Here is a 21,976-nt window from a genome sequence, read left to right as displayed (position 1 = left end):
GTACTTATCCCTCAGTCAACACCACTTAGGCTCAGTTGCCCTGAAATTCCAGGGCAGCCTTCACTCTTGGGGGAGGACACCATTCTAAGGGTGTACTGGTGGGAGATGGTCTGCCTTTCTTTGGTTGAGGAAGGGGAGTTAATCATATTAGCATTGTTGGGTGATAGGAAGGGGGATGGAAATCAGAGTGACGTTGTTTGAAGGGCATTTTTTGTTGGATTGGGGATGGGTACCAGAATGTGGCCATCGGGATGGAGGAAGGCAAGCAATGGAATTGGGAAGATTGTGGATCAGGTTGAGATCAGGGTGGTGGAAGAGTGTGTTGAAGATTGGTGCACAAGGGATTGCTGATCCACACCATCCTCAAATAGGATAAGACTGTTACTTACACAGCAGGGGATGTGCTGGTAAAACTGTGTCATCTAAATTCCCCAGCGGTGCTCCAGTGCATGCATGGGAACTACATCATCCTATACCTCGATGTCACAGCAGGGGTGCAAAGGTGACTCACCCAGAAGCACTTACTAAAATTTCTGCAGTACCTTGAAGTGACCTAGAAATGGTCATCACTTCTCAATCCAAAAAAAAGCTTTACATTTGCGTAACGCAGGAAAAAATAGCTACAGAATTTCTAGGCAATGATGTTGATGATTGTAGGGCATCAGAGGTGGCACAAAGACACAGCTGGTAGAGCTGCTGCCTCACGGCTTCAGTGAGTCAGATTCAAGCCTGTGTGGAGTGTGCACCTTCTCCCAATGACTGCATGGGTTTGCTCTGGCTACTTTGGTATCCTTCCACATCCCAAAGATGTGCATGTTGGTAGGTTATTTGGTCACTAGTGTGTAAATTGGTAAATTATCCTCACATGTACCAAGGCACAGTGAAAAACTTTGTTTGGCATGCTATCCATACAGGTCACGTCATCACATCAATACATTGAGGTATTACAAGGGAAAACAATGATAGAATAAAATGTTACAGTCACAGAGAAAGTGCAGGGTAGGCAGAGAATAAGGTGCAAGGTCATAACGAGTAGTACGTGGGTGAGTGATAGAGTCTGGGGGGGGGGGATAGGTTACAGTGGGGAGATAGGATTGTTCTGTGAGGCAGCATCCACTTAAGGGGCCAACGTGGGCTCCTGAGGAAATCCGAAGCCATGCTCTGCATTCCTTCCACAAAACCCACTGGAGCTGCAAGTGTAGGAAGTGGAAGCTATAACCAACCAGAGGGACGGTCACCGTGGCTCCAGTGTGGAAATTATGAAATAAATCCAGAGACTGCTGAAAACACTCAGCAGGTCGGGCAGCCTCTGCGGAGAGAGGAACAGGGCAGCCGACAGGTTACGGGAGAGCCCGAGTGACGCAACCTCACCCCGCCCACCGCCACCCTCAGCCCCGCCCACCGCCACCCTCAGCCCCGCCCACCGCCACCCTCAGCCCCGCCCCGGCTGCTGGCCCCACCGCGCGTGCGCAGGCACGGGACCGGCCGGCAGCCGTCGCGCGCACGCGCGGTTTCCGGGTCCGTGTCTGGCGCATGCGCCGTTGTCGAGTAGCCGAGGGGCCGTCAGAGCGCATGTGCGGTCCGAGCCCGCGGAAATTTAAACCGTCTTCAGGAAGTAAATTCAAAGAGCGGAACAACACGGCGATATCGGGGGCTGGGCGGGGAGTGTGACGGCAGTCGGTAGGTATCGACACCGGGGCCGCCTGCTACCGAGGAGGCATCAAACATCGGCCGGGCCTGTGTGCTAGGCCTCGGGATGGGGGCCGTTGGCCCCGGGAGGCGGCGGTTCTCCCGCCCGGGGCCGGGCTCAGGGACGGCGGGCCGGGCCGGGACCGCACCGGGACCCCAGTGATCCAGCATCACCTCAGCCCCGGGAACTAAATGTACGGCTCTCGGCGGTGACGGTGACCTGGTCCCAACGCCCCGCTCAGGGCGACGTCTGTCACCTCCTCTGTGCCCACTCACGGCGGTGTGGCTGTCCCCCCCCCCCCCCCCCGGGCGGTGTGGCTGTAGCCCCCCCCCCCCCCATTTCCTCCCCCCGGGGGCGGTGTGGCTGTAGCCTCACAACAATCTGAAAGTGCCTGAGCAAACCCCTCGTCCCAGGAACGAATAGACTTGGGGAGGAGGCACAGGAGCCTGAAGACCCACACTCAACGATTCAGGAACAGCTTCTTCCCCTCTGCCGTCAGATTTCTGAACGGTCCATGAACCCAACTTCATTATTCCTTTTTGCACTATTTATTTTTGTAATTTACAGTAATTTTGTCTTTGCACTGTACTGCTGCTGCAAAACAACACATTTCATGTCATTTACGTCAGCCATAAAAATTCTGATTCCTAAAATAATCAGGTTGCCTGATGCTTGTCTGAGATTCTTTGCAACTGCTTTGCCGAGCTGAGCTTCCGGTCTTGGTGATGTTGTGACCAGGCCCAATCCACAATGTATTGGTTTATTATTGTCACTTGTACTGTTGTACAGTGAAAAACTTGTCTTGCATACCATTTGTCCAGGTCAATTCATTACACAGTGCAGTTACATTGAGGTAGTACAGAGTTCATTGAGGTAGTACAGGTAAAAACAGTTACAGAATACAGAGTAAAGTGTCACAGCTACAGAGGAAGTGCATTGCAGGTAGACAATAAGGTACAAGGTCACAATAAGGTAGATCGTGAGAACATAGACCATCTCATCGTATAAGGGAACTGTTCAATAGTCTTATCACAGTGGGATGGAAGCTGTCCTTGAGCCTGGTGGTATGTGTCCTCAGGCTCTTGTATCTTCTGCCTGATGAGACAGGAGAGAAGAGAGAATGACCTGGGTGGGTGGGGTCTTTGATTATGCTGGCTGCTTCAGCAAGGCAGCAAGAGGTATAGACAGAGTCCATGGAGGGGAGGCTGGTTTCCGTGACGCACTGGGCTGTGTCCACAACTCTCTGTAGTTTCTTGCAGTTCTGGGCAGAGTAGTTCCCATACCAAGCTGTGATGCATCCAGATAGGATGCTTTCTATGGTGCATCGATGAAATTTGGTGAGTGTCAAAGGGGACGTGCCAAATTTCTTTAGCCTCCTGAGGAAGTAGAGGTGCTGGTGAGCCTTCTTGGCTGTGGCATCTATGTGATTTGACCAGGACAGGCTGTTGATGATGTTCACTCCCAGGAACTTGAAGCTGTCAACCCTCTCGACCTCAGCACCGTTGATGTAGACAGGTGCATGAACACCACCCCCTTTCCTGAAGTCAATGACCAGCTCTTTTGTTGACATTGAGGGAAAGGTTGTTGTCATGATGCCATGTTACTAAGCTCTCTATCTCCTTCCTGTACTCTGACTCATTGTTATTTGAGATACGGTCCACTATGGTGGTATCATCTGCAAACTTGTAGTTGGAGTTAGAGCAGAATCTGATCACGCAGTCATGAGTGTATAGGGAGTAGAGGGCTGAGGATGCAGCTTTGTGGGGCACCAGTGCTGAGAATAATCGTGCTGGAGGTATTGCTGCCTATCCTCACAGATTGTGGTCTGTTGGTCAGAAAGTCAAGGATCCAGTTACAGAGGGAGGTGTTGAGTCCCAGGTCTCAGAGTCTCAGACGAGTTTGCTTGGAATTATAGTATTGAAGGCGGAGCTGCAGTCAATAAACAATAGTCTAACGTCGGTGTCTTTACTGTCCAGATGTTCCAGAGCTGAGTGTAGGGTCAGGGAGATGGCATCTGCTGTAGATTTGTTTCAACGATAGGTGAATTGCAATGGGTTGAGGTTGTCTGGGAGGCTAGAGTTGATGTGTGCCATGACCAGCCTCTCACAGAACTTCATGATGGTGGATGTCAGATCTACTGGTTGGTAGTCATTAAGGCACGTCACCTTGCTTTTCTTTGGTGCAGGGATGATAGTGGTCCTCTTAAAACAGGTGGAAACCTGAGATTGAAGCAGGGAGAGGTTAAATATGTCTGCAAATAATCCCGCCAGCTAATCAGCATAAGATCTGAGCACTTGGCCTGGAACACCATCTGGGTCAGATGCTTTCCTTGTGTTCACTCTCCAGAAGACTGATCTTGCGTCCTCAATGGTGACCATGGGTTCAGTTGCATTGGAGGCTGTCTGAGTGGGTGGTGACAATCTATTTCCCTTCTGTTCAAAACACACATAGAATGCGTTAAGCTCATCAGGAAGGGATGCACTGTGGTTAACTATGCAGCCCGTCTTCGTTTTGTAGCCCATTGTAGCATGTAAGTCCTACCACAACTGACGGTTGATCTGGGACTCTATTTTGAATCAGTATTGTCTCTTGGCATTCCTGAGCTTTCCAAAGGTCATATCTTGATTTCTTGTACAGATCAGGATCACAAGATTTGTGTGCAGCTGTTCTCTACTTTGGAGGTGAGTGGATCTCCTAGTTCATCCATGGTTTCCGGTTTCGGAATACCCGTATTGTCCTCTTTGGTACACAGTCCTCAACACACTTGCTGGTAAAGTCCATGGTGGTGGTGACGCACTCATCGAGGCTGTCAGCTGAGTCTTTGAACATAGACCAGTCCGCTACCTCAAAGCAGTCGTGTAGAAGCTCATCTGTTTCCTCAGACCAGCACCGCAGGACTCTGTTCGGGATCCTCCCATTTCAGTTTCTGTTTGTATGCAGGGAGAAGGAGCACAGCCTGGTGATCAGATTTACCAAAGTGAGGGCGAGGGGTGGCTTGGAAGGCACCTTTGGTTGTATAGCAATGGTTAAGGGTGTTTGGGCCCCTGGTGGGACAGGAGACATGCTGGTAGTACTTTGGTAACACACTCTTGAGGTTGGCCCGGTTGAAGTCGCCTTCACTAATGAAGCGGGCCTCAGGGTATCCTGGTTCAAGGTTGTTGACCACAGAGTATGAGGGAATGACAATGTAAGAGGGAAAGGAGCTTGGTTTTACTGGGGACTGCCGTTTAACTCAAACCTGAACACAGGAGATGTCATTCATTCCAGATGGAAACAAATTATGTCCTGAGTTCTCAGCATTTCGGCACAGCTGGGGTATCCCAATGACTCTATCTTTGGTTTGGCCTATCACTTCTGATTCCAGAGGGCTTTTTTAGAATTGTAAGTGTCCCAGTGAATGTTATCAAAATTTGACACCAAGCCATATTCTGATATGGACTTTGTATTTTCCGTTTGCAGGTGTGGTCATTGAGAGTTTTTCTTCATGGTGGATTTAGACAGCAGTGTGCAGTAGCAGAATGGCAGCTACTGAAATAAAATTGTCCCACTTTGTGTGCAAGCCCCTCTTGTTGTAGGAGAGATAAAATGGCCTTTCCAGTTTCACTTGTGTGACACGTCAAATTAAGTTTATTGTCATATGCACAAGTACACGTCTGCACAGATGCAAAACTTATTTGCAGCAGCAGCATCACAGACAAACCCTTCATCAACCCAATAGCAGCATCGGATTTATTATCACGAGATAATAACATGAAATTTGTTGTTTTGCAGCAGCAGTACTGTGCAAAGACGCAAAATCTACAAATTACAAAAACAGATAAATAGTACAAGAAAAAGGAATAGTGAGGTGGTGTTCTTGGATCGTTCAGAAATCTGATGGCAGAGAAGAAGAAGCTGTTCCTGAATCGTTGAATTTGGATCTTCGGGCTCCTGTACCTCTTCCCTGATGACAGTAACGAGAAGAGGGCATGTCCTGGATGGTTAGGGTCCTTAGTGATGGATGTCACCTTCTTGAGGCACTGACTCCTGAAGGTGCCCTGGATGGTGGGAAGGGTTGTGTTTGTGATGGAGCTGGCTGTCTACAACACTCTGCAGCCTCTCTCAATTCTGTGCATTGGAGGCTATATACCAGGCTGATATTCAACCAGTCAGGATGCTCTCCACCATGCATCTATAGAAATTTGTAAGAGTCTTTGGTGACATACCAAATCTCAAACTCCAAACAAAGTAGAGCTGCTGGCATGCCTTCTTCATGATTGCATCAATTTGTTGGGCCCAGGACAGATCCTCTGAGATGTTGACGTGGAACTTGAAGCTGCTCACACTTTCCACCGCTGACCCTTCAATGAAGACTGGTGTGTGTTCTCCTGACTTCCCCTTCCGAAAGTTCACAGTCAGTCCCTTGGTCTTGCTAACATAAAGTGCAAGGTTGTTGTTGTGACACCACTCAACCAGCTGATCTATCTCACTCCTGTACGCCGCCTCATCGCTGTCTGGCATTCTACTAACAGTGGTGTCATCGGTGAATTTCAAGATGGTGTTTAAGCTGTGCTCCGCCACACAGTCATGAATGTAGAGAGAGTAGAGCAGTGGGCTAAGCACACATTCTTGAGGTGTGCCTGTGTTGATGGTTAGCAAGGAGGAGAAGTTATTGCTAATCTACACTGACTGGGCTCCTGAGAAGGAAGTCGAGGATCCAGTTGCAGAGGGAGGAACAGAAGCCCAGGTTCAGAAGCTTGGTTATTAGTACTGGGGGAATGATGGTGTTGAACGCCAAGCTGTAATTGATGAACAGTAGCCTGGCGTATGTCTTGCGGTTGTCTAGGTGCTCCAAAACAGTGGAGAGCCAGTGAGGTTGCATCTGCTGTGGACCTGTTGTGGCGGTAGGCAAATTGCAGTGGGTTCAGGTCCTTGCTCAGGCAGAAGTGAATTCTAGCCATAACCAACCTCTTGAAGCATTTCATCACAGTGGATGTGAGTGCTACTGGGCGATAGTTGTTGAGGCAGTTCACCCTGCTCTTCTTGGGTACTGGAATGATTGCTGCCCTTTTGAAGCAGGTGGGAACCTCAGACCACAGCAATGGGAGGTTGAAGATGTCCTTGAACACTCCAGCCAGTTGGTCGGCACAGGTTTTCAGTACCCAGCCAGGTACACTGTCGAGGCCTGACTCCTTGCGAGGGTTCACCCTCTTGAAGGACGTTCAGGCAGCAGCCTCCGAGACAGATCACAGGGTTGTCGGATGCTGTGGGGATTTGCACAGGCGTAGTGTTATTCTCCCTTTCAAAGTGTGCATAAGAGGCGAAGAGTTCATTGGGGAGTGAAGCATCACTGCCATTTATGCTGTTAGGTTTCGCCTTAGAGGAAATAATGGCATGCAAACCCTGCCACAGCTGTCATGTATCCAATTGTGTTTAGCTTCAATCAGAATTGCCCTTTCACTCTCGTGATGGCCTTTCGTAGGTCATACCTGGGCTTGTAGGATTCTGGATTGCTGGTCTTGAACGCCATTAATCTAGCCCTCAGAAGACTGCAAATTTCTTGGTTTGGGACAATTCAGTATGTTCTCAAAGGCATACACTCGTCCACGCAGGTCTTGAAGTCAGTGATGGCTGTGGCATATTCATTCAGATACGCAGATGAATCCCTAACTATGGACCAGTCCACCGATTCAAAGCAGTCCTGTAAACGCTCCTCCGCCTCCCCCGACCTTTTGTGGTCCTCACCACTAGTGCTGCGGTCCTCAGTCTCTGCCTACGTGCTGGGAGTAGAAGTACAGCCAGGTGATCGGACTTGTCAAAGTGCAGGCGTGGGATGGCACATAGGCGTTCTTGATGGTGGTGTAACAGTGATCAAGTGTGTTGGCTCCTCTGGTTCTGTAGGTGATGTGTTGGTGGTAGTTGGACAGAGTTCCTCAAATTAGCCTTGTTGAAGTCCCCCACGATGATCGGGAAGGCATCAGGGTGTGATGTCTCGTGACTGTTGATCACGTTGCTCAGCTCCCCCAGTGCCAGCTTGACGTTTGCCAGGAGTGGAATGTACACCGCCAGCAGGATGACGGCAGAGAACTCCCTCAGCAGGTAGAATGGACGACACTTGACTGCCAGATGTTCCAGGTCAGGGGAGCAGGATTGAGACAGAACCACCACGTCTGTGTGCCATGAAGAGCAACCTCTTCTCTCGTCTTGAAGTTAGAGCAACAAAGAGCAGTAGTAACTGCCATTTGTCAAGAAATCTTTCAGTTTACTGAAATGATTGTGGGGTTTGACTGAGGAACAGAACCCTTAGATATTTAAAATTTGGGCATAAGAACTTAAGAAATGGGAGCAAGAGTCGGCCATCTGGCCCGTCGAGCCTGCTCCGCATCGTGGCATATCTGGCCATGGACTCCGATCCACCTACCTGCCTTTTCCCCATAACTTAATTCCCCTACTATGCAAAAATCTACCTTTGCTGTATAGATGACCTAAAGGAAAGTAAACTCTCTTAAATATATTTAATGAGGTTGCTTCCCTGAGAGGAGAATTCCACAGATTCACTACTCTCTGGGGAACAGCAGTTGCTCCTCATCTCCTTCCTAAATCTATTCCCCTGAATCTTGAGGCTATGTCCCCTAGTTCTAGTCTCACCTACCAGTGGAAACAACCTTCCTGTCTCTATCTTATTTATCCCTTTTATTATTTTATTTGTTTCTATAAGATCCCCTCTCATACTTCTGAATTCCAGCAGGTATTGTCCCAGGCAACTCAGTCTCTCCTCATAGACCAACCCCCTCATCTCTGGAATCAACCTGGTGAACCTCCTCTGCACCACTTCCAAAGCCAGTGTATCTTTCCTCAAGTAAGGAGACCAGAACTGCACGCAGTACCCCAGGTGCGGCCTCACCAGTACCCTGTACAGTTACAGCATAACCTCCCTGCTCTTAACTTCAATCCCTCCAGTAATGAAGGCCAACATTCCATTTGCCTTCTTGATAACCTGTTGCACCTGCAAACCAACCTTCTGTGATTCACGCACAAGCACTCCCAAGTCTGTTTGCACAACAGCATGCTGCAAGCTTCCACCATTTAATTTTTTTTTTATTTATACAGCACGGTAACAGGCCCTTCCAACCCAACGAGTCCATGCCACCCATTTAAACCCATGTTAACCTACCTGTACGCCTTTGGAATGTGGGAGGAAACTGGAGCACCCAGAGGAAACTCACGGGGAGAACATACAAACTCCTTACAGACAGCGGTGGGAATTGAACCTCAATTGCTGGCACTATAATAGTGTCACATAACTGCTACACTGCCATGCCATCCTATAATAATATGATCTTCTATTTTTCCATCCAAAGTGGATGACCTTGCATTTACCAACATTGTACTTCATCTGCCAGACCCTTGCCCACTCACTTAACCTATCCACATCTCTCTGCAGATTCTCTGAACAATTTGTTTTTCCACTCAGTTTAGTGTTATCAGCAAACTTAGATAAGCTACACTTGGTCCTCTCTTCCAAATCGTTAATGTATTTCATGAACGGTTACAGGCCCAACACCAATCCCTGCAACACCCCGCTCATCACTGATTGCCAACTAGAGAAACACCCATTTATCCCAACTCTCTGCCTTGTATTTGTTGACCAATCCTCTATCCATGCTAATACATTACCCCCCAACTCCGTGCATCCTTATCTTATGGATGTCTTTTATGCGGCACCGTATTGAACACCTTCTGAGAAAGAGTTACTGTATGTTTCAAGTTGTAATGAATAAAGTTTATTGGAAGCCAGATTATCTTTCTCCACTTCCTACTTTGTTGATGGAATCAACCTTATTCTGAATTTGAGCAATGCCATTCAAGATATTTCCAAACAAAAAAAAGATTATTTTGCATATTATCAAAAATAGTGAAATTATCATGTCTAACCAGCGATTAACTATTCTTGATTATGTGTTATTTTGATGATAATCTCTAATACTAAAATTAAACAAGAAGTATTTCCCCACAAGGGCGAAGTTGACAATCTCTAGATTGTTTGACTGTATAAAAAGTACAGTTACATTTATAAAATTAAGAATTTTTAAAAATGTTTTACTAAAGTAAACAATTCTTATTAAGAATGTTTTTGGGTGTTTTCCATTGCGGGTTATGAACAATCTGCTACTGCATAAGGTCTATTCCCCAGATACTGACTTCATTCCTCTCCATCGTACTGTCTGTAAACTGAACTAGATTGTTTGTAACCTCCTCAACCTTGAGCTGAGTACTTGATTCTACATTCTATCAAGCACTAAGGCTTCGACCTGTGTACCTTATCATCTCCACCCAAACTCAGTTCATCTGCTGCTGATACGCCCTCTTCTAGGACATTCTGACCTCTGAATGACTTTGTGATCTCCTGGGCATCCACTGGTTAGGTAAACACTGTGAAGCAATGAGGTTTTAAGCAGACTCTCGGAAATGTCATCCAAAACTTGTGTGCTCAGTTCCTAAATTGCACCAACCCCAATTCACTCATTGATCACTGAACTGAAAATGCTTTCAGTTTAAAAATCTCATTCCTATTCTCAAATTCCTCTGTGACCTCGTCTTCGTCTCCCCCTCCCTCTGTAATTTCCTTCAACCCCACAACTCAGTTATCTACTTAGTCTTGGCTTCTTGCATATCCCTGATATTCATTATCTCATCAATGGCACCTTTGCCAAAATCTTGGTTTCTGAAATTCCTTATGAAACCTCATCAACACACCTCCTTTTAAGGCTCTCCTATCTTAAAGTTTCATCAAGCTGCTTACTTAGGAATGTACATATGTAAGAAGCACGTGGCTTTAATTTATTTTATTATACTTTTGTGAAGATCTTACAGGTGCTTTACTATGTTGTAAATGTTTTATAAGTGCAAGCTTTATATAAGATGAAATTATTCATTAATTCTGACAATTTTTTAAACTATGGGCAGTGATTCTGCAGCTCTATAATTTGGTGCTTCAAAGTATCAAACCAACGATTTAGTCAGAAGGGGCATGATTTAGAATAATGGTCAAAATATCGTTGCCAAATCCACAGATGAGTTGATTCAATCAAATGACGACCTTGGCGTGCGACAGGGACAGTATTGGTATTTCCATTGGTATGACATTTTTGATATTTGTTTCTCATGCTCAACTTTTCTGGATGAAATAGATGCATGGATTACTTGCAGTATAAAGCTCCTTAATGGTTTATCAGGTTTTAGCTTTATGTTTCTGCTGTAGTCAGCCTTGTGTTTTGTCTTAATGAGACTTAAAATTAGTCTGTCTTGCTGTGGAATTGATGCTCACTAAGATTCATGTTGCACTGTTCTTGAAGTTATTGCAGAATTTAATACATTCCTTTTTGGATATCAAGACTGCTTGCCTCATGTTCTTTGATTAGATTCCCTCTGCCATATTTCTTCCTGGAGGGAAGCTGCAATAATCTGGTTGAAATGTTAATATTATCCCCTAATTATAAAGTAAAAGTTATTGTTGGGTTGAGGAACTGTAATATTAAGCCTTTGTAAAAATGTTGGATGGCCAGTTAAAGTAATTAAAAATGAAATATGACAGGATTAATGCATGGCACATTTATTTTCTGGTAGTCAGTCCTTGATGGATGAAGTGATGTACGATGGAAAGTAGTCAGAACACTCTCTCTAAAATATGGTGTTAAACTAGACTTGCCTGGAGAATGTAATGGAGTTTGTTGCAAGTCAGCAGCTGTTTAATGAGAATGGTTATTGTGGAGTGTAAATGCATAATGAGGATGCCCTATTGGTTTAACCTGTACAAAGTCAAAATGGTCTGAAAGTATGGAAACTTATTGTTGGTTTATTTAGAGTGAGATTGTATAATGAATATAATTTCCTCAAAGTTCGGGGGAAAAGGTCAATTGGCTTTTGCTGTCTAAATACTACATACAGGAATGCTATCATTTATTTGAGAGCAAAGTAAATGAATGGCAAGGCCACATTTCAATGTCGTCTCATTTGAAAGATTGCCAATCTTATATGAAAGAGGTAAAACTTACTTAGGAAGCTTTACCTGTCAGAGGAGCATTTTGCTTCAGTAAAGGTAATTATATGCCTAGTTATTGCATTATTGATCTTGCTATAATTATTGGTGAACCAAAGGACTGTTGGCTTATTGTCATTACCTGAGTTAAAAGGATAACACAAAGGAGCTAGTTTCCAGTGCCACATCCTGAGTTTTTTGTGGGTACATTGGTTAAAGAGAGTAATCACTTTGATTTTCAGGCACTTGGTTGTCATCTCATTCTGATCCTGTGACCATTCTTCAGTGAATGATTGAAACATACAGAGTGCTTCATGAAAGAAGTGAGCTGTAATTGTGACTATACCTTAAAGCAACTGCAGATTAAATTCTAACCCCCTTTATGTTGTTGAGGCCAAGCCATATCTTTCCCAATAGTTAAAGGATTGTGGTGATCCATTTTCTCCACAGCAGCCAGATGCCTCCTTTTTTCTTTGCTGGTGTCTTTTCCTTTTCCATCATGAACACACTCTCACACTCACCCTACTGAGATATGGATATGGACAGTCAAAGACACAATCTCATATTGAGTATGCTATTATTGACTGGATTATAAATGTATATGCTGTCCTGTACATTCAAAGTCTAAATATTCATTCCAGTTTCTTTTTTTATTACATTTGCTTCAGCTGCAAATACAAGAGGAGGCAGGCCCAGAAGGAATTATAATCTATGAATGTGAATCATGCCAGAGGAAGAAGGAAATGTGACTGTAGTTGTCCGAATAAGACCCCAGAATCGTCGGGAGTTGGACAGTGAAAACCACATAGTTGTGCACGTGGTGGATGAAAATGTCCTGGTCTTCGACCCAAAGGAAGAAATTAATGATGATGTGTTTTCGGAAGCTAAGTTCAGAGATCGGGATGTAACACGTCGAAAAAGGAAGGACCTGAAGTTCGTGTTTGACAGAGTTTTTAATGAAAACTGTACACAGCAAGAAGTGTTTGAGTACACAACTAAACATATTTTGGAAGGAGTTTTGAATGGATACAATTGTTCAGGTAAGAGTTAAAGCTGCAGGTATTGTTTGAAAGCATTGAACCAGTATAGCTCCAATGCTGATACGAATCTGTATTTGTACTGAGTGAAGTTATCCAGCTGAAGCTCATTTATACAGAACTGCAGAAAGGCTTTTTTTTGATGTGAACAATTTGCAAACGTGTTTGTGCAAAGTGTATATATTTCTTACTTTACTGTAAGCAATTGTCCTCATTATTTGACTTCAACATTTATTATGCATTGTAAGAGATAATGGCTTAATATTATAGTTTGTCATTTTAATTCCAAGGATAATGGTCTCTTCTACACTGAATTTTTGTTGAACCTTAAATTTGCATGCAGTGCAAAATATGGTATGATGTTGTGTAGTCTAGAGTAAATCAAGTTCTTTGTGGTTATCTACAGAAGTCTTGCAATTGACCTGTTAGTGTGTCTGGGCCATTTCCCTCAGGGTTGGAAAATCTTTGTAAATCAAACCAAAATACTGAGATGCAAAGTGAATACAGCTGAATAAACCATAGCCATATTGAGTGGTGCTCAGAGCATTCTGCGTATTACCAGAATGATGTGTACAACTAGTACTTTTATTAATGATACTTCAGGAATATCTATTAAGGCCTTTACCTGCTGAAGGTCACCATAAAATTGATGTGGAACAAAAACATAACTATGGAAGAACTCAGCGGGTCAAGCGACATCTGTGAAGAAGTGGGTGTGGGAGTGGTTACCTGAAATTGGTAAATTCAATATTTGTATCATTAGTTTGTAAGCTATCCAAGCAGAATATGAGATGTTTATCTTCCAATTTGCGTTTGGCCTCTCCGTAGCAATGGAGAAGGCCGAGGAGAGACAGGTCCGAGTGGGAAGGAGAGTGAAAATGACACAACTGGAAGCTCAAGATGGCCGTTGCTGACAGAGTGCAGGTACTCTGCAAATGGTCGCCTAGTCTATGTTTGGTTTCACCAGTGTAGAGGAGGTTGAGAACACCAATTGCTGCAGACCAGGTTGGAAGAGGTGCAGGACTGTTTAGGTCCCTGGATGCTGATGAGGAGGGAGGTGAAGAGACAGGTGTTGCACCTCCTTCGGTTGCAGCGGAAAGTGCCAGAGGACGGGGAACTGTGGGGAAGGATGGGCAGACCAGGGGTCCCGAAGAGAGTGGTCCCTGCAGAAAGGGGAAGAGGCTGGGAGAAGGGAAGGGGTGACCGGTGATGGGATCATGTTGGAGCTGGAGGAGGTAGTGAAGGATGATGTGAATCAGAGTCAGATTTATTATCACTGACACATGACAAGAAATTTGTTGTTTTGAGGAAGCAGCACAGTGCAAAGACATAAAAATCTATACAAAAATAAATCACGCAAAACAAAAAGGAATAATGAGGTGGTGTTCATGGATCGTTTAGAAATCTGATGGAGGGGAAGAAGCTGTTCCTGAATAGTTGCGTGTGGGTCTTCAGGTGCCTGTACCTCCTCCCTGATGGTAGTAATGAAAATAGGGCATGTCCTGGATGGTGAGGGTCTTCAGTGACAGATGCCTTGAGTCACCACCTCTTGAAGATGTCCTCAATGGTGGGGAGGGTTGTGCCCATGATGGAGCTGGCTGAGTCTATAACCCTCTGTAGCCTCTTGTGATCTTGTGCATTGGAGGCTCCAAACCAGGCTGTGATGCAACCAATCAGAATGCTCTCCACCGTGCATCTATAGAAATTTCTAAGAATCTTTGGTAACATAACAAATTTCCTCAAACTCCTAACGAAGTAAAGCCGCTGGCATGCCTTCTTTGTGATTGCATCAATGTGTTGGGCCCAGGAGCGATCCTCTGAGGCATTGATACCCAGAAACTTGAAGCTGCTCACCCTTTTCACCGCTGACCCCTCAGTGAGGACTGGTGTGTGTTCTCCTGACTTCCCCTTCCTGAAGTTCACAATCAGTTTCTTGGTCTTGCTGACGTTGAGTGCGAGGTTGTTGTTGTGACTCAACCAGCCGATCTATCTCACTCCTGTACGCCTCCTCATCGCCATCTGAGATCCTACCAACATCAGTGGTGTCATCGGTGAATTTATAGATGATGTTTGAACTCAGAATCAGGTTTATTATCACTGACAGATATCATGAAATTTGTTGTTTTGTCGTAGCAGTACAGTGCAAGACATAAAAATTACTATAAATTACAAAAATAAATAGTGCAAAAGAGGAAAAACGAAGTAATGTTCATGGGTTCGTGACCACTCAGAAATCTGATGGTGGAGGGGAAGAAGCTGTTCCTGAAACATTGAGTGTGGGTCTTCAGGCTCCTGTACCTCCTCCCCAGTGGTAATAACGAGAAGAGGGCATCATCCAGATGGTGAAGGTCCTTAATGATGGATGCCGCCTTCTTGAGGCGCCACCTTCTTGAGGCACCACCTCCTGAAGATGTCCTCAGTGGCGGGGAGGCTTGTGCCCGTGATGGACCTGGCTGAGTCTACAGCCCTCTGCAGCCTTTTCATTGGAGCCTCCATACCAGGCGGTGATGCAACCAGTCAGAATGCTCTCCACTGGACATCTGTAGAAATTTGCGAGGATCTTTAGTGACATACCAAATCTCCTCAAACTCCTAATGAAGTAGAGCTGCTGACATGCCTTCTTCGTGACTTGTATCCATGTGTTGGGCCGAAGATAGATCCTCTGCTTAGACACAGTCATGAATGTAGAGAGAGTAGAGCAGTGGGCTAAGCACGCATCCTTGACATGCACCTATGTTGATAATCAGTGAGGAAGAGATGTTATTGCCGATCTGCACTGACTGTGGTGTCCCTATAAGGAAGTCGAGGATGTAGTTGCAGAGGGAGGTGCAGAGGCCCAAGTTTTGAAGCTTGTTGATTAGTACTGAGGGGATGATGGTGTTGAGCGCTAAGCTGTAATTGATAAACAGTAGCCTGACGTATGTCTTGTGGTTGTCTAGGTGCTCCAAAGCAGAGCGGAGAGCTAGTGAGATTGCATCTGCTGTAAACCTGCAGTGGCGGTAGGTGAGTTGCTGTGGGTCCAGGTCCTTACTCAGGCAGGAGTTAATTCTAGCCACAACCAACCTCTTGAAGCATTTCATCACAGTAGATATGAGTGCTACTGGACGATAGTTGTTGGGGAAGCTCACCCTGTTCTTGGGTATTGGAATGACTGCTGCCCTTCTGAAGCAGGTGGAAACCTCAGACTGCAGCAGTAAGAGGTTGAAGGTGCAGAAGCTGGTGGGATGAAAGGTGAGGACCAAGGGAACTCTTGTCATTCTGCTTGGGAAGATGGAATGGGTCAGAACAGACTTGCAAGGAAACGGGGGGGCGAGAGCTTCATTAACCATGCCAGAGGGGAAGCCGTGATCCTGAAAGGAGGAGGAGGACAATCTGGACCACCTGATACTTTTCCTTTTCTGGATCTCTCTCTATCTCAGGAGACAGATGCCACTGACATCCTCTATAAACCCACGACTCTCACAGCTATGTCAACTATACCTCCTCCCACCCTGTCTCTTTTAAGGATCCCATCCTTTTTTTCTCAATTTGTCTGTCTCTGCTGCATCTTTTCTCAACACGAAGTCTTCTGCTTCAGATCTTTTGAAATGTCCTCTTTCTTCTGAAGTGTGGCTTTCCCCCTGCCATAGTTGATGGAGCCCTCATGTGTTTCCTCCATTTCCTACATGTCTGCTCTCTGACCCACCTCCTCTCCCCAGGCAGAACAGCAATGGGAGTTCCCTTGGTCCTCACCTTTCATCCTCGCCATTCTCCACATCCAGCACATCATTCTCCACCATTTCCGCTAGCTCCAACACAAATCCAACACCGGTAACATCTCCTCCTCTTCCTCCCCTCATCTTTCTCCAGTCCTTGCTCTCTTCGGAGCTTCCTGGTCTCCCTATCCCCTGGCATTGTACCCTGCAACCAAAGGAGGTGTAACACCTGTTTGTTCACCTTTCCTCTCACCACCATCCTTGGACCTAAACGGGTGCAGCTCTTCCAATCCAGTCTTCTGCATTCAGTGCTCATGGTGTAGCCTCCTCTGCATTGGTGAAACCAAGCATAGACTAGGCAACTATTTACAGAGCACCTGCACTCTGTCCACGACAACCATCTCCATTTTAATTCTCCTTCCCACTCCCACACTGACCTATCTGTCCTCTGCCTTCTCCATTGCTTCAGAGAGGCCAACTGCAGATTGGAAGAACAACATTCATATTCCACTTAGCTTGCAACCCAATGTTATGAAAATTGAATTTCCCAATATCAGGTAACCCACACCCAGTTTGTACTCGTACCCCAATATACCATGTGTTCTGTAGGAGTCAGCATAGTCTTGGCAATCTTATTAAACAAAGATCTTGTCATGCATTCCACCCACTTGAGAAGTGCACTCCTCCCACATACATTCACAGATCTGCCTAGTTTTCTTCTCCCTTTGTTCATCCCATCCCTTCCCTTCCATCCCATCCCCTCCACCACATGATTTGCATCTGCCCATCGTCCCCTCCCCATCTGGTTCCACCTACCAGCCCTTATTCCAACCCCGGCAATCTTTTCTATTTGCCTTCAGTCCTGATGCAGGGTCTCGACTGAAACATTGACTTGCACCTCTTGCCTCCACAGATGTAGTTTGACCTGATAAGTTCTCCCAGCATTTTGTTTCTGTTCCAGATTCCAGCATCTGTGGTCTCTTTTTTCTGTCTTCATGAAATTGATTTGGCACATTTAGCTGCAGCATTTTTCTTGCATTTTAATGGTGGTTTCTATTTCTTGAATGTTAAATTGGTATCCTTCTACCCTCCATCTTTTCTCAACACCCATTTCCCTCCTCAACCACCCTGCCCCAATTTTGCCATTTTCCCCTCTCTCTGCCTTCTATCGCTCTGATTAGTTTGATGAGACTGGCATTTGCAGATGGATAAATTCATTCAGCTGATGTTGGGGATTGTGTTACTGAACTGATGTTCTTTGTGAATATTTCAATCTTTTTCATGTCATCTTCCCTAATCTCCTAAACACCAATTTATAAAGCTATGGCCAATCCCCTGTTTCTAATCATACTCCAATGTACCACATGTTCTGTGGGAGTCAGCATTGTCTTGGCAACCTTGTAAAACAAAGATGTGTCATGTATTCCACTCACTTCAGTAAGCGCTAGTTTTAACTCAATTAAATAGCTAAAATGACTTGTGCCATGCATCAAAGACACTAAGAGAAAGTAAAGGCCGTAAGAAAATTTTGTGCACATTTATTTTTAAATTTAAATTCAGTTTGGTCAAAACTGTTTCAATTTAGTAATGACCTTTGTAATACAGTCTATCAATGATCAGCAGTATAAATATGTTTGCAATTAATACTGGAATGTTGGACTTTTATCAAATGTTAACCCTTGCCATATTACTGCTTCATGTTTACAACCCTAAGGCACCGTTACAATGGAAATGATTATTGTCTGAAAGTAGTTTAAGCAGATAACCTGCAACTCGTCACACAAATACTTTTTAGCTTCTGTTGTTTTGATATCTTCGGTCAAAGTAGTGCAAAGTTTATTCCTTATTAATTAATTCAAAACTTACCAGCAGAATGACAACACTTCTACAGAGTTTTATAGAGCAGCTATCCATTACTCACAATAAGCATAAATTTGGTGATGAAAGCTACAGGATTTACTTTTAGTTCTAGAGCTACAAGACACAAGTAATCACTGGTGCAATTTTTCTCCCTTGCTTGAAGAATACTCCTCTCTGAAGGGTTTATTAGTAGAACCTATAATGTTGTCTTTCACTTGAGCAGATTGAAATGTGATGGAGTTCATTAATCTAAAGTAATCTACATGTCCATTGAGTTTGCTGCTTCTGGAAAAGCAGGTACAATTTGCACAGTTTATGCTTCTGATCACCATACAATATCACCTTTTCTGTTGTATGACATAGGGTGTTGCTCTTTGAACAGAGTATCATGCTGGGTAAGGGCTTCTTCTGACCTTTCCAAGAATATTCACCAAAGACAGACAAGAGTAACTTCATAAAGAAACTATAATTAGGTGTGAATTTCTTTACTCTGCGCCTCTGCCAGTAGCACTCCAGCTCTTCAGAAGATTCAAACCCCATTCTGGAACTCAACTGCACATGAAACCAGTGGTGCACAAATCTTTTTGAGAGAGGATCAGATTTATGATTCAAGCTATTTCCAAGAGTCACTCAGGCAGGTTCACTGGAGATATTTAAAACTTAACGTCAATAACCTTTTCACAGAAACAATTTTTTAGCATCTTCCATTTTTATTTCAGATTTTCAGTATCTACAAGGTTTTGCTTTTGGATTTCTAATCTTTAATCTTGTTTAAAGACACAGATGCCATAGTTCTTGTTGCTCCAGCAGCCCACCAATTTCACCTCCCTCCCCTTGGCACATCTCTGGTGCTCCTTTCCACCTTGCCAATAATTTCTACACCTCTCATAACATAAGAAAATTCCTGAAATATCCAGTGGGTCAAGCAGCATCCATGGAAGGCATAACAAAGTTATCTTTTTAAGCCTGTGACTTTCAATTAGAACTTGCATCAAAATGTAACAAAACTGAGACAACCATATATTCCAAATTCATTCAGCAATGAATTTTTGAAGGGAAAAACATTTCTGTTTTTACAGATACTTCCTGGCTTGTTCAGCAATTCCAGCAGTTTGTTTTATTTCAGCATCTGTAGTGCTCTGCTCTTCATCATTTCCCTTGCTCTCTTTAACAGTTCTTGAGCCTCCCTCTGGTTAGTGAGAAGGGGTTTTTAATCTGAAAGGGCCAGTCAACAGTCACTAGCACTCTGTGGAGTCAAGTGTATGCAAGAAGCCAGCAAGAAGTATACTGAGGGGGAGAAATGAAAAAGAGAATTAGTGTAAAAAAAATGAAAACAAAAAGGGTCTCAGATCTTAAATTTTAATCTGTTCCTCTGTTCACAAATGCAGCCTGACCTGCTGAGTGTTTCCAGCATTTTCTGTTTTTCAGACTTCCAGCATCCATAGATTTTCTTTATTTTCAAGTGCTCTGCCAGAGCTGTTTTGATGGTTGTCCCTATTCGCTCACTGTATAGCTGTGCATACATTTGTCTGACAGTAAGATACAAAGTTCTGGATTCTCTCACCATAGTGGCTTTGGTAGTTTGCATGATTCCTCTTCACACAATTTTCAGACCTCTTACTTTTCTGGTACTCTCATCGTGACTATTTAACAGATAGAACAATATCACAGTTTAAATGAGTGTCCTCAAGAAAGGAAAGGCATTGGAAAAGAATGCCAGTATACTGTATAGTATTGAACAATGGTAATATATTACATAATTATTTTTGATCTTAGAATAGTATCTAATGGTCTGGAAGGCTAGTTCCCATGGAATTGGTCTGGAAGGTTAGGTCCCATGGAATCCAGTGAGAACCAGTTAAGTGGATTCAAAATTGGCTCAGAGGTAAGAAGCAGAGGGTGGTGGTTGAAGGCTGGTGACTAGTGGTGTGCCACAGGGGTCGGTGTTGGGACCCTTGTTATTTGTTATTTATATAAACTATTTGGATGCAAATGCACAAGGCTTGATCAGTAATTTTGTGGATGACACGAAATTAGGAGGTGTGGTTGATAGTGAAGAATGCTAGGACATGTACTATGTAGATTATAGGGGGATCTTGTTCAATTGGGGAAGTGGGCCAAGGAGTAGCAAATAGATTTCAATACAGGTGAGTGTAAGGTGATGCATTTTGGAAAATCAAACCTGCGTAGGAATGGTAGGGCACTAGGGAGTGTAATGGAACAGAAGGATCTCGGAGTGCAAGTGCATAGCTCATTGATAGTGGCCTCACAGGTAGACAGGGAGGTGAAAAAGGCGATTAGCACATTGGCCTTCATTAGTCAGGGAACTGAGTATAGGATTTGTGACATTAGGCTTAGTTGCTGGTTGTTAGTTGTTGGTGAGGCAGCACTTGAAGTACTGTGTAAGGTTTTGCTCACCGTGTTACAGGAAAGATGTGGTTAAACTGGAAAGAGTGCAGAAAAGATTTGGGAGGATATTGCCAGGACTACAGGGCCTGAGTTATAGGGAGAGGTTGGCCATTCTAGGTCTTTATCCCTTGGAACGGAGGAGAATGAGGGGTGACCTTGCAGAAATGTTTAAAATTATGAGAGGCATAGAAAAGATGGATGGTAACAGTCTTTTCCCCAGGGTAGAGGAGTCCAAAACTAGGGGGGCAGAGATTTAGGGTGAGAGGGGAAAGATTTAAAAGGGACCTGAGGGGCAACTTTTTCAAGCAGAGGGTGGTGAGTAAATGGAACGACCCATCAGAGGAAGTGGGTGAGGCAGGTACAATAGTATCACTTAAGAAGCATTTGGATAGGTACATGGAGGGATATGGGCCGAACGCAGGAAATTGGGACTTTCTGGGTGGGCACTATGGTCAGCCTGGGCAAGTTGGGCCGAAGGGCCTGGATCCGTGCTGTATTGCTCTGACTCTCGTATTATAACTGGTCAAATTAAACTGAAAGAAGAGATTATGATATCTTTCCAGAGGACAGTTTTTCTGTAGTAATTCTGTAATGCAAGCATTTAATTCAGATTTACAATTTCACATTTATCCCATTGTACAGCTCCAACCCACCAAATACACACGTAATATCTGATTGTTGATGTTTAAATTAATCAGCAGCTTGCTTCTAGATTACTTCTAGAACAACATTTGCCCTTTTGCAAAGCTGCATTTCCTTAACATTCCGCAATCAAGGGAGAAATCTGTAATCTGTGGTTAACCCTAAAAAAATGTATATTAAAGCAAATAAGATCAGTAAAGTTGATTGTGTGAAGATGGATAGGTGATGGAATTACTGAGGAAGGAATAGTAGAAGTTTATTTGTGAAATTGAACATCTTGTATACAAAAATATAGTATTACAAAACTGGATAGCAAATGTAGCAGAGCTGGGTTTATCATTTCAAGAATATTTCATTGCCATGATATTCAGGATTATATTCCAGCAATAAATCGCCCAAGGGAAATTTCTCACTGCTTTCATTCCAAGACCCAGACTGAGTGAGGGACCCTGTTCCTTCCCAGATCTCTCTCATTCTGTCATTCAGCACTGCAACCATGAAAAATCTCAACAGATTCCAAATTCTGAGTAGTGCAATGAGGCACTAGCTTCATCAATAAATTTGTTGGAAGTTTGCAAGACGCCCATGCTGATATAGCTATCTTCCAACCAGAAAAGTAGGTAAA

At 44.3% G+C, this 21,976-nt stretch overlaps 1 protein-coding gene across 4 annotated transcripts in view; it reads left to right on the top strand.

Annotated features, from left to right (window-relative positions):
- The first annotated feature begins 1,531 nt into the window (after window positions 1–1,531).
- The window catches only part of LOC127585453 (kinesin-like protein KIF18A), a 100,342-nt gene continuing 79,897 nt past the window's right edge, over window positions 1,532–21,976 (top strand). For 2 of the 4 annotated variants that reach the window (XM_052042912.1, XM_052042908.1), the window contains exons 1-2: window positions 4,327–4,371; window positions 12,377–12,748. In XM_052042912.1, coding sequence (XP_051898872.1) covers window positions 12,433–12,748 — 316 coding nt within the window. In that variant the 5' untranslated portion in view covers window positions 4,327–4,371; window positions 12,377–12,432. Of the gene's footprint in view, window positions 1,681–4,326; window positions 4,372–5,940; window positions 6,046–12,376; window positions 12,749–21,976 lie in introns of those variants that run through there. The other 2 variants (XM_052042909.1, XM_052042911.1) reach the window with 2 other exon arrangements.

Source organism: Pristis pectinata, chromosome 33, assembly GCF_009764475.1.
Source record: "Pristis pectinata isolate sPriPec2 chromosome 33, sPriPec2.1.pri, whole genome shotgun sequence".
In the NCBI taxonomy this organism is placed as follows: Eukaryota; Metazoa; Chordata; class Chondrichthyes; order Rhinopristiformes; family Pristidae; genus Pristis; species Pristis pectinata.
Note: the sequence above shows the minus strand (reverse complement) of the source record. Positions and strands in the feature narration are given on the sequence as shown.